General features: G+C 34.5%; 1 protein-coding gene across 1 annotated transcript; it reads right to left on the bottom strand.

The window, feature by feature from the left end:
• Positions 1-490: 490 nt before the first annotated feature.
• Positions 491-2,668, bottom strand: LOC131067623 (MYB-like transcription factor 4). The gene is made up of 3 exons (XM_058002706.1): positions 2,436-2,668; positions 2,197-2,326; positions 491-1,065 (listed from the first exon to the last, which is right to left on the bottom strand). Exons 1-3 carry the CDS (start codon positions 2,566-2,568, stop codon positions 678-680), a joined length of 651 nt encoding a protein of 216 aa, XP_057858689.1. The 5' UTR covers positions 2,569-2,668; the 3' UTR covers positions 491-677.
• Between the last annotated feature and the right edge of the window lie 16,191 nt (positions 2,669-18,859).

The raw sequence follows: 18,859 nt of genomic DNA, 5'->3' as shown, positions 1-18,859 counted from the left end.
TAATAAAATATTAAAACTTTAACAAGAAATGTTTCAATTATTATTGATTATCTCACAATACTTTCAATAATAAACTATAAACTAATACATACTTAAATTTGTGTAAAAATTTTAAACTTAATTAATTTTTTCATATATTTTTTTGAAGTGAAAAAAAATTAACATATTCATTACTAAACATAACCTCTTTGAAAAGGTCAGTAATCTTCAAGACAATTTGAAAAATAAATTGAAATAGATTTTTCTCAATGTCAATTTAGCAACATAAAACGAAACCCATTTGTAAGTAGTCATAAGTAATTAGTAATTTCAAGACTCTAATTTAACACCAAAATAAGAACCCATAAATAATTATAAATGATTGCATGGCTCCAATTTAACTCTAAAATAGGAAACCCATAAATGGTTAGTGTGATTAGAAGTTTCAACACTTCATTTTAACACCAAAATAAGAAACCCAAAATACAAAATAAAGACAGTATACAATTAGTGGTGGAATATGGAGTACCTTCTATTGACAAGAAATCCAAAAATACTTTACAAAGTAGCCCAGGCCATGTAACTGGGTGGCCTTTGATCTGAGGTTGTCTTGTCTGTAGTCCAGATATTCTTATCTTCATAAGATAATATATTTAATCAATTACATAAGATGATCAGTCTCCTAATCTAATGATATTTCAACTCTGACATCTCGATTTGTCTTCTATAATGACTCTAATCTTCTTTAAATTATTCTTAGGAAGGGTAGAACAAGGCAAACTGATACACAAATCAAGATTTATATCCTCCCTCTCTTCACCTGCTGTGTCAGGGTCTGAAGCTGCACTTTTAGTAGAGCTGCTGGTCACATCAGAGTCCTGATGTTGAAAAAAATCTGCCATGATAACTTCCTCCTTGGGGAACTTATTATTACAGCTGTTGCTCTTGTTATTAGGGCGGTTATTAAGACGGTGAGAAAGTGGGTCTACTCCACGGCTCAGTAATTTTCTCTTGATGTGGGTGTTCCAGTAATTCTTTATTTCATTGTCTGTTCTTCCTGGCAATCTACCTGCAATTAGAGACCATCTGCACCACCATACCCACAAATTCAACACTCAGTACACACATAATTTAACCTAATATTATCAAAGAAGACATCAAAAAGTCATTCAAAACTGCACCAGGTAAAACCTAAATAGTTTTCAAGTTGTCCTTGTCTTAGGGTTTAGTAGTTTAACAGTTTTTATGCTTATGATTTTTAATGATGTGATTTCTATCCACTGGTTTTGATTCTTGCAGCCATTTACTTTATATCCAAAATATTATCTAACGGTTAAAAAGTTTACATTTATATTAAAAAACATTTAGAGTTTGAAATGAAAAAGCACCGTGTTGAAACTCTCTACTTTTGGGCCACGGCAACAGTTCCACCTACCAGCCTGGCCTAAAGACTTCGTTGAAATATGAAATGGATGAACGCAGTCAACCAATTACTAAAACCAGATTACGGTGTCCGTGTGTATAAAACCTTTTCTCTAACATAGTAACAGTTAACTTCCTATTTTATACTCATTATGATAAAACTAATACAGAAGAGTCAACCAATTACTAAAACCGTATTACGGTGTCCGTGTGTACAAACCCTTTTCTCTAGCATACTAACAGTTAACTTCATATTGTATGTTCATAATGATAAACCTAATGATAAACCTAATACAGAAGAGACTCCTCTATTATTTCATACATCAAAGCATTATAATTGATTGAATACAATTGATGAGGATGATGTTATATTCATTAAATTACGTTTTTAGAACTAAGATATAATGGATGAAGTCAGGATTATGCCCTTACACAATTTTGATGGAATGGACAAGCCTCAGTCCTTAACTCTTAGACAAAAAGATATGGGTAATGGTATATTCATTGCTAACGCCTCTAAAAGTATGATATAATGGATGAAATCCAGATTGTGCCTTAGATAACATTGATGGAATGGAGGTGAAGAGATTTGGGTAATGATATATTCTTAATTATTACTTTAAGATATAAGGGAGAGGTCAGAATTGTTTTCTGAACAGCGTTAGTGGAATGAATATCTTTCAATTTTGACTCTCAACCAAAAAGATATCATAGACTCATAATCTCACGCCAACTAACAAAACAAACTCGTCCTTGATATAAAATCCTCCATTAAAAAAACTATATATTTCATACCTATTTCCCAAAAGGGCGTGAAGCTTGATAATGAGTTCATCCTCTTCTTCAGCAAAATCTCCTCGCTTGAGGTCAGGCCTTAAATAGTTTATCCACCTTAGCCTGCAGCTCTTCCCACACCTCATAAGCCCTGTGAAAGAACAGTCATATTTAGGATTGGAAAAAACAAATAATAGATAATATGCCAAGAGTTTAAGCTTTGACAACTATTATAATCAAAATGAACAAAATTTACAGACCTGCTGCCTTTGGGAGGGACCTCCAGCAGCCTTCTCCATGGGCTTGAATGTGGGCAATAAGCCTGTCATCCTCTTCTTTAGTCCATGCCCCTTTATTTGTGTGTGCCTTTTCACAGCAGGGAGATCTTCCCATCTTCTATAGAAGTAATGTTCAGTGCAATGTCACAAAAAAGTGGACAACAAAATGAATGAAGAGGAGGCCCGCCTGCACTCAAAATCTTATGGTTATGGCAGGAGAGTATGGAAAGTAATTATAAGAAAAAGGTGGTTTATGCTTTTGACTGGGTTGGTGAGAAAAAGCGTTCAGGAGACTGGTGGTTATTTGCTCATGACAGGTAGTTAAGACTGTAGACTTTTTTCAGGATAGTTGTTCAACTTTAAAGCTAGAAAACTATTGATGATAATACTTAAATAGGTTATTTCATTGTATTTGTCAAAGCAAAAAATATTATTGGATGGTTCGTGGCTGTTAATATTTATAGAGTTTTTTACATTAATAACAGTGAAATAGGTTATTCTTTTTATTGGTCAAAGTAAAAAATGATTATTGGATGTTTCATAGCTGTTAATATTTATAGTTTTTTTTGGAAAAGTAAATTGAAGTACATTAATAAGAGTGGATTATGTTTCAAAGAATAATTAAATAGTTTCATTCAATTATGTTTAGGAATAATTGAAATATAACAAAATATTTCTAATTTCAATATTATAAAATTCAGAATATTAAAATCTTTCAAATAATATCTTTCAAAATCTTGTTAGAAAAGTTGAAATTATTTTAATTATTTGTTGTTAATCATATATTAATTATTATCAATATTCTACCGTTACTTCTTAATATGAAAGCTAGTAATCTTTTGTCAATATCCCATCAACAAGTTGCAAATGATACTATGCTCTTTCGGGTACTAAGAAAATGAGGCTAGGGAATTCAAGAACATACTTCAATGGTATTCAAAGGTCTTAGGACAAGAGGTGGGTATATGCAAATTAGAAATTTACTTCTTCAACACAACAAATAGGAAGGAACAACAATTTATCAAAATTTTGGGTTACAAGAAGGGGCAGTTGTCTTGTGTTTATGTTGGAATGCCATTGGCTAGAAGGATTGGATCAAATAGAATATGGGAAAAATTGAGAGAGATAATTTCTAATAAACTAGCTTCATGGTTAATAAGGTGGCTATCCTAGGTAGGGAGAATTGAAAGAAGACATCTCTACTATACCTAACTACCTCTTATTGAATGTCTTCCACTTTCCTCAAAAGCTAACAATAAAATGGAAAAGATTATGAGGAAACTTTTCTAGCAAGGTAATTTAGAGAATAACAAGATTTCCTTGACAACTTGGGATAATATTTGTCAACCAAGATGTGTGGGAGGTGTAGGGATAAGGAAACATAATCTTCAAAACAAATCTTTAGGGGCTAAATTAATATGGAGAATGTACAAGGAGCCAAAGGATAATTTTTTTGGATGAGATTTTCCAAAATAAGTATTTGGATGATAATGATGAGTCATGTATCCTAATAGTTATCAATCCCCCTAAAGGATTGAGGGTATGGAACTTCATGAAGAACTATAGGAATATAATTTTAGAATTATTGACTTGGATATACATGATGGAAGATTAGCTAGATTTGGGGAAGACTCATGGAATAGTAAGGAAAGTCAAGCAAATTTTTAAATATTAATGAGGCTAAGGGAGGCTTAATTGCCTAGTAGGGATTATGTGTAAGAAACTTGAGAGAATGGAATTCTAGTTTGGACTTGGAGGTTAGCAGATAACTTGGTACTTCCTTGAGGAGAGAGGTAGATTTACTTAATGGGTTATTAAAGGAAAGAGTCATTTTCCTTAGAGATGGACATGATGAAATAAAATAGATATGTTCAAAATTATGGGACTACAAGGCAAGGGATGACTACAAAAGTTTCGAAAGAGTAAGAGAGTTGGAAGAATCAATGATACCAACAAATATTTGCTGCCACAATCTATGTGTACTTTAAGATGGCACCTCCACCTGGGTAGACTTATGTAGCATTGTAAATTGTACACCCTTAATTAAGTGGTACAATTTCATGCTTAGGTTAGCACCTGCCTTAGTGTGTTGCATCTTGCATTTTAAATTTTTCTTTAAGAATTTAATTAAATCTAAAGTTCTATTTTATCCCTCTACACATCATAAAATTGGGCCCTTCACCTCAAGTGTGCCCCTTTTTATTTTATTCTTTCAATTAATTAACTTGTCAAATCCCTAATTATGTCTCGTATCAACCTTCAAGGCTCGATTTCACATATCTAAACACCTTGAATCGTCACTTCTACTTGGGGATCACCTTATAATAATGATACCTTGCATCCCATCGGTTCCTCCTATTTCTCCCCGAATTTCAAGATCATGTTTTGGTGGTATTATAATGTTTAAATCCGACTTGGTGGAAAAATATCATTTCTAGGTTGGCCTATAATCAAAAACAAAGTTAGGGTTTCATACATATAGCCTTTCCTTTCCTCATTTGAAGGATCCAACAACTCTAGCAATTGAAAGAGCCTCTTATGAAGTGAAAGTACAAGTTATGTGGAGTCTTCAATTGACAAATCAAGCATTCATCAAGTATTCATCAACCATTTTCATCATCAATTGAAGCTTTGTGGACATTGAAGAATTATAGGAGATCACTGACTATTGATTGGCTTGTACCTCTCCTTAGGGTTTGGTATGGTTTCATATTGTTTTCATGTCTCTATGTTAGCTTCACAATACTTATTTTCAGATTTACATTCATGCTTGGATCCATCATTGCATTTGTGATTTGAAGGATTTACATTCAATTTATATTCATTTAGAGTTTTAAGCTCATATCATAGGATATAACTCTAATTCTTGCATTTTAGTACATTTAGGATCTTATACACACATAAGGTTTTTGCTCATATATTTTTAATATATTATCAAAAATTAGTGGAGGTGGAAATCATCAAAACAAGGGGTTTGACTAAGGCAAAACCCTATATAGCCACCCAAACACCATTTTTCAAGTTGTAGGTGTAGGTATAGAGATACGATGAATGCATGATCTTTAGAAAAGACAAAACAATTAGGTGTAGATCTAAATCTGAAAGCATCTCTTAGTCTTCTAGGACCAAGGCACCCAACTCCCTAGTCCAAGACCAAGGCACCCAATGTCCTAGTCCTTTGAGCTTTCTGACTTTTTGTGGCAATTCAATAGTGCCTAGTCTCTTTTCAGTTTCCAGAGTTTTATCTCAGTCAAACATAAGGGACCAAGGTGCCCAAAACCCTAGTTCGGCTCATTTAGGCTCAAATTTTGTTGATAAGTGCACATGTCAGAATTCCCTTTCCATTTTTGTACTTTGTGTCTCAGTTTCAATTCTGCATTTTCCTATATTTTAGTTTATCTCAGCACTTTAGGTCATCTCTATAGCTTAATTAATCATATCACTGCATTTTGTATATCTCTTCTTTATAAGAAACAAAAGAATAGAAACCCTAAAGATATTCCTCTCTCTCTCTCTCTCTCTCTCTCTCTCTCTCTCTCTCTCTCTCTCTCTCACAGGAAGTATTCAAAGTGAATCATCTCCTTAGGCTCTTTTCTATTCCAATGTGTGAATGAGAGTGGGATTAGGTCTCATTTTACCCAATTCCATTTTTTATGCTACACACCTTACAATAAAGAATTTTTACAAAAGTTTAGGGAAATGATTTTTCAAGGCCATTCCCATTGTTTTTTGTGTAAGAAGAATGAGGAATTAGTTAATTGACTACTTTTGGGCTTCCCCCTTGCAAAAGTCTATTGGGTATGGATGTGCTCTCAACTAGGGTGGCCAAGATGTTGAAAACCCAGCAGGACTAAGAGTGGGAATGAATAAGTCTAAAACTTTAAAAACAATCATTAAGTTCTAACTTATTTAACATCAACACTTTAATCATCAAAACACAAAGCATAAAGACATAAACACATGAACACCAAATTATAATGGAAAACCCAAACAGGGAAAAAACACGATGAGAATCTTGTTGGAATATTATCATTGATGAAGGAGAATGTTGTGTTGGCTATCGGTAGACATTAATGTCAACATATTTTTGTTGACTTGTTTTATTGTTGCTTTGGTATTTTGGTGATTTTGTCCATCATGTTTTGCTTTGGGTTTCTCCATAGTTTCAAATATGGGTTTGTGATTTGGGTAGTACACTCATGTATATCAAACATACCTATATTCCATATTGTATGTGTTTTGGATCTTCAAAAGGTGAGATACATGGTTTGGTAGTTCAATCTATCAGTTTCTTTGTTCCTTCGAAATATAATAGTTTATCTTGACATCCACATTTCTTTAATTGATTGTTTTTTATCTTGCAGTTTTGGGACATGGTTAAGAATTGTGGATAATGTGTGTATTCTAGTTGGCATTAACTTTTGTTATATACTTGGCTGACTTGTGTAAATGAGACATATGAAGTATATTGTGATAGTGTGTACCTAGGTATTTTCTTTGTAAGGAATGTATGGCTGACTTGAGATATGAATCTGTATATATATGTGATGTATTCCTTTGATGATATATATATATATATATATATATATATATATATATATATATGTATGTATGTATGTATGTATGTATGTATGTATGTATGTATGTATGTATGTATGTATGTACATACATACATACATACATACATATATATATATATATATATAGAGAGAGAGAGAGAGAGAGAGAGAGAGAGAGAGAGAGAGAGAGAGAGAGAGAGAGAGAGAGAGATAAAAATATAGAAGAAATAGGAAATAGAGATAGAAGTGTGAAATAGTGATCAGATGTGATATGTGATTGAAGCGGATAGTTGAAGAGAGAATTAAGTGTGTGAATTTTGTCTACTGAGCTTAATTGGAACTGTATTCCATGCTTATGTAAGATGCAACTTTAGTAGTTTAGTTTGTTTGTTCTCTTTTGAGTAGTAAGCCCTTTGGTAGTGAGCTTGCATCTTTGGCAATGAGCCTTCATCTTTGGCAGTGAGCCTTTATTTTTGGAAGTGAACCTTGTAGTGAGCACTTGTAATATTGTATAGCTAGTTATATCATATTGAGAGTTAACCCTCTTCGTAGTTTTTCCCTAACAGGTTTCCATGCAAAAAATCTGGTGTTCTCTTGTGTATGTTGATGTAGATGGTATCTTTATTTTTGTTGTTCTTTAATCACCCATTCCTTTTTGTTGCATTCTAATTGACGTGAATCTACAAAGATAAGATTATTGTAAGATTTGAGAAATATTGATTCACCCCCCTCTCAGTATTCCAATTATTTAGCAAATCTAACTCACAATATGAATAATAATGTTTACAATATTTTAGACCTGCAACCAAGGAGCACCAACACCTGAAGGACTTGCAAAACTAAGGTGCACTACTTTAGGCAAGATACAAGAAGGACTTGTATAGTTGAAGAACACTTCTTTAGGACAAGATACAAATTGTTGCTAAAGGACTCACTATCAATCAACAACGAATGAAATAGCTGAATAGAAATTGAGAAGGATTCTCTTGATCATGCAATTGTGCTTGAACAATAATCAAGTGACTAATAACATGGAAAACATCTCTAATAATATCCACTATCACAACACATTGTCTTGTAGAATATATTATCTTTAAAGCTCTTCTTAAACTAACTCTCACATCACCATAAACTAAAATCTATTTGCAAATAATTCGCATACATTTCTCACACAATTCACTTCTCATCCATTTGCACATCTTATATATGATATACAATATTGAAATCCTAATCAAGGGTTAACCAAAACAGAATAAGCAAAATTAAACAAAATAAGCCACGTGGACATAAAATACTTAGATTTGTCCACTCCAGGAGAAACAGGGAACCTGAACATATCAAAATATATCATTCCATGAATGATCAAACAATTTGCAGATGATAACCCATGTAGGCACATAAAAATTTCCATTAAAATGTCCTTCTAATTAAACTTAATTTTTTCCATTATCAGGTGGATCCTCATTATAATATTTTTATTATTTATTCCTCCTTATTCTATTTTTCAATTTAATATTCATATCATAATATATTATCTCGTTATTCTCCATTAAATCCATTAAATCAAAATATATTTTATTATTTATCTATTTAATATTATATATTCTATTTTACTCATTTTAAATTAAACCATTTTCCAAATCTCCTCCATATCAACTACATCCTCTATTTATCATCTCCCACTCTTAGCCATTTCATCCACCTAATGAATATGGGATAAACACTTACACCTATAAACCAATATTTTATCCCACATTCACCCTACAACTTGGATCCACCTTGAGGACTTCTCTAAAAACCCAACCCCCTCTTTCATTTGATCTATCTAGCCATCTAGCAATCTAGCAACTTAGCAATTAGCTCATTTTTGCGCTCTTCTATTTCTCAAGCTTTCTTCATTTTTATTGCCTATTTCTCTTTGCATTTTAAATCTCGAATAAATCACAGCTTATTGTGCATGCTTTCGAGAGAAAAAATCTTAAAAACATGAGACCTTGATTTAAGGAGTGCAATGGAGTAGTTTCATCATAGCATGCATGTGTGTGATTTGTAGGAAAACTTCATTGTTTGATGTTGAATCATCTAGATCTTCTCCCATAAGATCATAACTATCATATATTCCCATGGCTACCTTGGCACAAATTCAAGATCTTAAGGGAGAAATATATGACATTCAAGTCCAAAAAAAGGAATCAATGACCCCTCTTGAGAGACATATTTACAATAGAAAGAGTGACAAACTTCAAGAAATGCTAAAACGATTATATAAGGTGGAACAACAAATAATTGAAAATAAAAAGACAAACCTCAAGAAAGGTCACATGACTCCTTCACAAAGATAACATGAAATTTCTTCCAAAAATCCTTCAGATAGACAATTTACACCTTTGGGACAATCTATTGGGTCATCTTTGAAAGAGCTTCTTAAGCATAATCTCATCACATTTCCTAACACAACCCCATAAGGATGTAAAGTTTTGAGTAGCTATTGTGCATATGATAGACGAAATGAACATAAGACTTCAGATTGCATGGAATCAAAACATAAGATTCAAGATCTCCTTGATAATGGTGTCATTGAAATTGAAGATCCTAATGACTCACCTAAAGAGAAACATGTGGCCTCCATCTCTTCCACAATGCCTTCATCTTCTAAATATTATCAACAACAATCCATACCATCTCCCTCAAACAATGAACCTAATGATGACACTTTGCACATTGACTTTCAAGGGCTATCTCCTATGAAAATCCAAGCTAATCCCAATCTTGATACAAGTTCCTCTATTGATTTAAAAATCCCAGATCCTATGCCATCATGCACCTTAATTCCAAACATACCCACTCCAAAGAGTCCCATCCAAAATGCTTCCCCATCATGCCAAAACATGAACACCTTCCAAGAATCCCCCATGCCTATGCAAAATCCTTTCCCTTCCTTAGAAGTGGCTCCATGTCAAGATGATAATTTCAAGAATGCAGAAACAAGTCCTATCATAAATCAAGATCAAGACACCAAAATTACCCAATCCCATCCAATGGTTGACCAAGATCCTATCTCCCTATAATTCCATGATGATCCTCTTATACCTTTCCATTTATTCCAAGATGATCCCCTTCAATCTCAAGATCTAAGCATCCTTCAAAATCCTATTCCTCATTTGCTTCCTAAGAAAGAACATGATGCACCTTCCACCTTTTCAAAATAAAGATCCAAACACCCTTTCCACTTTATCTAATGGTCCTCTTCCATGTCAAGATCAAAGTATCCCTTCATTTGCCTATCATAATCCTCCATGTCCTCCACAATCTCCCATCTCTCGAGATGAACCTATCATTCCGCCTATTTTTCCTAAGGATCCTATCATGCCTCCATATTCACCTAAAGATCCCATAATTTCTTTTAGTCCCCCTCATGACTCCATCTTTGTGCAAGTTGTTAATGACCCCTTTATAGGTCAACTAAGTTCCTCTACATCCATTGGGTCTGGTCTACTTTGTGACCCTGTCACTTTTTCTATTCCATCTCCATCTAAAAATGGACTCACGTCTTCTTCCAAAAGCGATGAATATCTCATTAGTCAAAGGATTGATCAAGGCAAGCAGTCAAGCCTCCATAAACAAGGTACATTAGAATCCCTCCATATCAAATCAAATCTTGATGGTCATGATTCCAACAACAAAGATAACTTTCAAGATGTTGGTATCCCTATTAAATCCCATATTTCTCCATCTAAGCCCAAATATACGCCTATCCCTTCATCCCTTCCATCCATTTTAGGTCCTTACATCCCTCCATCTCCTATTCAAGATCAACAAAGGCACACATCTTTGATAACCTTCCCACCATCTACTTACATAACTCCTTCCATGAACCCTCCATATAATCCCTATCCACCCATGAATTGTGTTACTCTTCTAAACAATCTAGATGCCAAGCATAAAATCCATAAGCCTAAAAATACACATGCAGTTAAGGATCAATGCGTCCCATCTAATCAACATGTAATAACAAAGAAAAATGTGATCCAAAAAGAAAGAGAGATATCCAAAAGGCCACAAAGGCCCATTAAGTAAAAGGAAGAAAATTCAAAAGCCATAGGGGTTCCTAAGGCACTTGTAGAAGAAATGCGTCCCAAGGAACTACAAAGGAGATAAAATTTAAAAACCATATGGGCTCCTAAGGCACTTTTAGAATTAATGTGCTCCAAGGAACTGCAAAAGAAAGAAAAATTAAAAACCATATGGATTCGCAAGCGAATCCTTGAAGCATAAAATCCTAAGAAAAAATCAAAGTTCACATCCAAGATTGCTATCCCTACTTCTAAACCTTTCCAACCTTTTAAATCCATTTTGGGTTTGTGTTCCAAAATTCATTGCCATTCCTCCATCAAATTCCCAAAATCCAAAATATTGTTTTCCTCCATCACTCCACCACCCCTCAAGGTGTGTGATAATTTTAATCTTGCGAGTGTTTCCATCTAGTCATACACAATTCTTCCAACATCCCATCCATTATCCAACACCTATTTTTCACCCTTCCATCCCTCTTATCCAATCCTTTGCATAAATCCTTACCCTAGTTCCATCCAATCATCCATCTCATATTCCTTTTTCATTATCCTACCAAAGTCTTTGAGCATACCTTCAATATAGCCATGGATCATTATAGAACATCTTTCAGAGGTACTATCTAGAGAACAACTTGATTCCTTATTCATATCTCCTATCATGTATCCATTATCTTCCAAAAGTAAAAAAAAGTAAAAAGAAAATTGAAAAACAAAAGAGAAAAAGAAACGAAAAATAATTTCATCCACTAGTGAAAACCTAGCAAACAAGCACCTTGGGCAAGTACCATGATGAAAACCTGACAAATAGGCATCATGCGTAATCCATTAGTTTCTTGCACTATTCACTGGGGGCAAGTTCCATCCATGTGCATCCACCTATTATCCCTCATCCTCCATTATCCTTCATCTTCCATTATCCGTTATCCTCCATTTTCCCTCACTATATCCATACATATCCCTTTTTCCACCTTTGATCTAGACAAGGTTAAGGACTTTTGTAGGCTTTGTGTGCCCTATTTATTACACTTGATCCATGCCCTTGAGCTCCTATCCTTTATTTTGTCCATTGCCTTTTTCCATCCTTCATTACCACCTTTGATCTTTCTTATCCTATTTGCCTCTATCCAAATCTATCCCTTGATCTTGATCAAAACTAAGGACATAAAATTCAAAACATATTTTCAAAAAACCTCTTGACATAGCCTTTTCTTTGGATCATATGACATTTGTTACAGTGTATCATTTCTTTATATTGCTATGTTCGGCCCGTGTGCTTTGATTAACATGTTATCCTATTATGAGATAGTCCTTGAAAATCACAATATGCTTTTTCCCTCATTCACTTATCCATTTCTATCCAATATGTTCATTCATCCACTCAAAATCCCTTTTTCCTTGCTAGACACTAGGGGCAAACATTGAAAAATCATAAAAATTGTAAAATGTCCTGAAAAAATCATAAAAACCATAAAATGTCTTTAAAAAATCATAAAAATCATAAAATGTCCTGAAAAAATAAAAAAAATCATAAAATGTCTTGAAAAAATCCTAAAAAATCCTAAACATCTTGAAAAAACCCTAAAAATCATAAAATGTCCTAAAAAACCCATAAACAATTTAAACATTTAAAAAACCCTAAAACATCATAAAACTTTTCATCAAAATCCAAAAACATGTAATAAACAATGCGATTACACAAACACTTCAGATGAGCATGCAACTTTGAAACTTCAACAAAATCATGACATGATGAGGCTACGATTGAGCAGACATCACAACACCTTATCAAAACCAAACATATTAACTTTGAATGAAAAATCACTTTGGCATAATGCATACTATTTGTTTGTTTTCATTTTTATCTTTTGATTATTTCTGATATTATCTTTGGTGAAATGTATTTTAGCTTTTCGAGGATGTCTCTAACTAGAGTTTTTATCTCTAGGATGTCTTTGACTAGAAAGGCGAGGATGGGGCTGTAGACACCTAAAATTAATTAAATTAATTTAAGCCTGTCAACATAATTAACCAGTTTAATTGTGTTAATTCTCTTCTTCTTAAGGTTAACTAAATCAAATTTTATCAATCCCATCACTATAGTCCAATAATTAATTTATCAACAAATTAATTATTTCCCCATTCTTCTAAAGTCACCTCAACCATTATTTCTTCTAAAACTCACTTAGTTAATTAATTTTAATTAGTTAACCTTACTAAAGTGATTCCTACAAATCACTTCTCCTAATCCTCACTTAGCCTAATTAATTCTTCCTTAATCATACTTATCATAAGTCTCCAATTTTATATTCCTCCACTCATTCTCTTTCCTCATGTCACATTCTCCTAAATTTCCCACTTGCTCTCTAATCACTCATTAAGCCACCTAATCAATCTTCTTAATCATTTGCACATCCCTAATCACCTTGATCCTTTCAAAGAAATTCAAATTCTTTGAATCTCCCCCTACATCCTCTTACCAAGGAATTTTTAATTCCTTTATCCATTTAGTCTTCCCACACATCCTCTTATTTTGGAATTTTTAATTCCTCCTCCCTACCCCCAAGAAATTTTATATTCAATTTTCTCTTCCCAATTTACTTGGGAGATCTTCCCCATGAACCTTGAGAGGTTTGGAGACAAGAAATACCTTTATGGCGTATCTCTTGAATCCCACACCTTGTCTTCTCAATCCATGCGCTCCCTCTCAAATCAATCTCAACCCTTCATTCCAAAATCAATCTTGGCCTTTCATTTTGGCCTCCCCTAATCTACAAATTGGAGTCTCCTCTCCTCACAAATCATCCACTTTTCATATATTATTATGTTGTCCATTTCATCCCTTGATCCACTTTCCATGTAATCTTATGCTGGCCTTTTGAGTTTCAAATCCATCTATAGCACCCTCATAATGCCAAAATCTCTCCATAGATAATCCATATCATCCATAATCATCATTTGAATCATACCTTATCTTGTTGTGTAGTGGAGAGCATTCGACATCCCCATCAAGGACCAATCCAATCAAGTGAGGAAGGGGCACATTCTTCACTTCACCGAAGATCTAATCCGAGGAGCAAGAGATCATCTTCATGAAGGTATAATGGTTTTTAGCATATTTGATTGTGTTTTATACTTATTTTGATTCATTCTAACCATTAACCTTCTTGTGGATTTTCCCTTGGTTCATTTTGGCTCGCTTGGTGGGACCCACATCCCTATTTCTAATATTTCTGTGAGTTTTTAGTGTTTTTAGCTCGCATATTTCGGCTTCAGCATGTCGGTTTGCACATCAGTGCATCTACTTGACTAGTTCAACATGTCTGCCATCAAACAATGTGAGAGATTTGAAATTTAATTTTTTTGACCGCCATTTTGCAGGTTTTTGGGCAATCAGTGCGTGCGCAAGCGAAATAGGGCTTGCGCAGGCATCAAAACACGTGCGCTTAGTGAAAAAAACCTCCCACCTAACTTTTTTTTGAAGTTTTCATTAAAAATTGTGAATCAGTGCCTGTGCACACAAATCAGCGCATGCGCCTGCACTTAGTGAAAAAATAAGTTTTCATAAAATGGACATAACTTTTCGCTCGCGTGTCGGATTTTAAAAATAAAAAATGCATTGTAAAGAGGACTCAAAGATATTAAATAGGTTGTCATTAGAGTTTTCATATCATTTTTCAAAAAATATTTTAACACGTTCAAAGTCAAACCTTATTTTTTAACTTTAAATGCACATAATTTTAGCATATGAAATCGTTTTTTATCAAATTTTTTTTTGAAATTACCTAGAAAATCAAAAGGAGACTAATTTTGCAATATTTTTTGGGCTAATCATCTTATGTTTGCATCTTCTTTTTTTTTTGAATGCCCAAGATCAATTATCATAAACTACTAATCATTGTTGCATGACGTTTTGTTGAAGAAAATCATGTTTTTACACTAAAGTAGACTTATTTTTCATGTCTTAGATTAGCAAACATATTTTTGGGGTTAAAAAGAACTTGTGTTTTCCATTTCTTCTGCACTTGCATGTGTGTAGGGTGGACCTAATGTTACTCTTAGTATCCTCTCCCCTCGCCTTCGTGGATCTTGGGTGTAACAGAAAAGCGATTAGCAACACCCGTCTTTTTCTTTTTGTAGTGAGGGGTATTCTTGATGGGGATTTGATCAACTCACAAGGGTATCTCTAATTGGGACACGTTGAGGATATCAACTCTCTCGACATGATCTCAAGTGGGTTTTTCGAGCTACTATATAAATAAGTCGGTTAGGTGGCTAAGGTGTTGAGTGAATTCGACGCATGTAGGGGCCTTCCCTACACCAATAAGCTTAGTTAGAACCTTAAGTGTCTTGCTTCAATAATCTTTTATTGGATCGGTGATCCCTCAAAATTACACTAAGAACCTTGTTTAGTATAGCCAAAAATCCTACATTTGATAGTGCAGGGGATGCAGATCGTACCCCGAAGTTACTCCTCATGTATCTGCTCAGGATGAGACATAAATCCCCCATGTAATAGATCCTGGGATCTTTGGGGTAAGAGAATCTAGTATGCCCAAGAAGTGAGTGCCATGGAGTGGAGCCAGTGCTACCAGAATCTCTATTTGTCCACTTAAGTGAGGTATTGCTTATGTGAGGGGCCTATCAAGTGGTTTCCACTTTCTAGCCTAAGTTGTGTTGTCTTCAAGTGTGTTCATTTGTGTTATACCCATAAAGTCAATTTGCGCTAATTTAGGCTCCCCCCATCACGTGCACACTCATCATTGAGTGGTATACTTGGTCAATGTGCTTGTCATTGTTTGTTTTCTCTTACCAAGAATAGATAACATCCAAAACATTGCCAAATTTGACCAAACCCTTCAATATCCACTTTGTCACTATCAAACCTTTTTTTCATCTCCATTTGAGCTAAACCCCTGATTAATTTTCATCCATCCAAATGATCATCAATTCCCAACCAATATCTTTATCCCATCATCAATCCATTCCCTGGTAGCCTTCCCCTTCTTCTTCCTTCCATCAATCTATAGTCATTTTCTTCTCACCTTCAAGGACTTAGCACATCAACCTAATCAAATCTCCAAAAATCCCAAGAAATAAATCAATATTCCTTTAAGCCAATCATCAATCATCAATCCTAATCCAAAGTCAACACTTTATGAAAGTTTGATTTAGACCTTTATCTTTAATCAATCATAAATTGGCTTTTTATTCTTGGGAAAGAATCTCCCCAAAGTACCTTTTCTTAATCATTTGGATTGATCAAAACCCTAAATATTTTGCCCTATTTTTCTTTGGTACACAAGTCCACCCTAAGTAGAATAAGGTTTAATCATTTGGATCCTTTTGCCCTATTTTTCTTAGGAACGTAAGTCCACCCTAAGTAGAAGAAGGCTTAATAATTTGGATCCTTTGCCCTATTTTTCTTAGGCATGCAAGTCCACCCTAAGTAGAAGAAGGCTTAATCATTTGGATCCTTTTGCCCTATTTTTCTTAGGCATGCAAGTCCACCCTAAGTATAAGAGGGTTTAATCATTTGGATCCTTTCACGCCTCACTTAAGTCCTAATCCAAGGGCTAAGGTTTCATTTTAATCCAACTCAATCTTGTCCTAACCCAAGGACCAAATCCAATCTAATCAAATTCAACCCAATCCAAGCAAATCAAATCAAATCAAATCAAACCAAATCAATCCATCAATCCAATCTAAAGTTGATAAGTCTTATTCCTCTTCTTCATATAACATCATCTCATTACTTTTTTTTTATCAAATCTATCCAATCCCAACTTATCCCCCCATTCTCAGCATTTTGAATTTACATGGCTACCCAAAATCCACATCCAAACTTCAAAGCTTGGTATGAGAAAATGCTCATAGAAGTTCATGGATCACCTTATCAACCATCCACATCTAGTTCATACATGCCTCAAAATTATCCAAATTCCACCTATCCATGTCTCCAATCCCAACCCATTTACCAAGTCAATCCCAGTTCATCTCGGATCTCTTATCCTTCTCAGTCTATTATAGCATATATACTATCCACCGAACTAGATGCCTAAAACAAGCATCATGTGTAGTTCCACCATATTCTTGCACTCTACAAGTGGGGGAAAGCTTCATCCATGTTATCCTACCATCTGCATTATCCATACCCATTATCATCTATCATCATCCTATCTAAGTCCATCCTCCTTCCCTATCCTTGATCTTGACTATCCTATCCATATCCTCCATCTCATATTCCTCATCCTATCAAAATGCATCCTCCATTTCTATATTTGATCTTGACCACGCTAAAGGAAAAATAATATCCATGCATGCTTTTGGAAAATGCAAGTGTTAATTCCTCCGCCATATCATACATCTTTATCCATCATCTGTCTATCCTTAATTGCACTACCTTTAGTGGGGCATTTTGCTTCCTTTACATTATAATTCTTGGATCCCCATTCCACCTATCCTCCAACCTTTAGTCCTCCATATCCTATCATCATCCATCTACTTAATCCCTCCATCTCCTATCCAAGCAATCTCCCCATCCATCCATCCTCTTACCAAGCCTTGTTTCTCCCTTATCATAGGTCCCCCTCCATTTATCCTATATCCACAAACCAATCCCATCTAACCCTATTTGATCATTTATCCCCCTCCCATTGTATCCAATCCATTTAAGACCCCCATCACACTGAAATTTTCCCATCTTTCTAAGCTTATAATGACTCACACATAATCCAAACACCCATCCATATCATGTTAATCAAATACAAGTGGAAATCCTCTCACCTAGAGATCACACACACCATCTTGTCTCTTGCATCTATCAATCTATCCGTACCCTACCCATTAGGATGCATCCTTCCCATGTCTAGCAATTTATCCAAATCCATCTTCCTGCCCATCAGGATGTATCCTTCTCATGTCTAGCAGCCTAACCAAATCCATGTCCCAGTCTTGGCAAGAGATGTCATGATTGAGCTTTTACTCTGACTTTTTTATCTTGTGTCCTAGGATTGTACCTATTCAGGGTTGCCTTGATCTTCCTATATCTCGGCGTGTCTTGGTTGGTGTATAATGGGGCATTATTTTTGTGGTATGGTGTGTTTGATGGTTTCTCTTGTATGATCCTATCATCTCGCATTTACATCATCATCGATGTTTGTGAACCTGTGTACATATAGATACCCATTATTTGAGAGTGTATTGCACGCCTCAAATATTCAAAACATCTCGATTACTATAATTAGTGGTGTGGATAATCTGTGGCAATATCAAAACTAGGTTTTCTCCCCACATCTACACAACAAGAAATATCATCCACTCTATTTCATTCATTCATCCCATTTCAGCCATTTATCTTGGAGACTCCAATTTATTCATTCACTCCCCCTACATCATCATCTTTTCATTTTCTAATCTTCCTATCCATTTAAAGAGCACACTAGTGTTCTTAGAACCCGCATGTCCTCTCATGGGGGCATACTCGTCATCCTTCCTCATTTCACCTATGATTGGGGCATCATGCTACTAGTCCTTATTCTTTCCATCCACTATGTTTTATTCTTCTTTGATATAACATCACTTAATGATGCTATATCAAAGAGGGGCAAAATGTAGACACCTAAAATTAATTAAATTAATATTTAATTAATTTAAGTCTGTCAACATAATTAACCAGTTTAATTGTATTAATTCCCTTCTTCTTAAGCTTAATTAAATCAAATTTAATCAATCCCATCACTATAGTCCAATAATTAATTTATCAATAAATTAATTA

Source organism: Cryptomeria japonica, chromosome 5, assembly GCF_030272615.1.
Source record: "Cryptomeria japonica chromosome 5, Sugi_1.0, whole genome shotgun sequence".
Lineage (NCBI taxonomy): Eukaryota > Viridiplantae > Streptophyta > Pinopsida > Cupressales > Cupressaceae > Cryptomeria > Cryptomeria japonica.
This window is presented reverse-complemented; position numbering and strand designations above follow the sequence as displayed.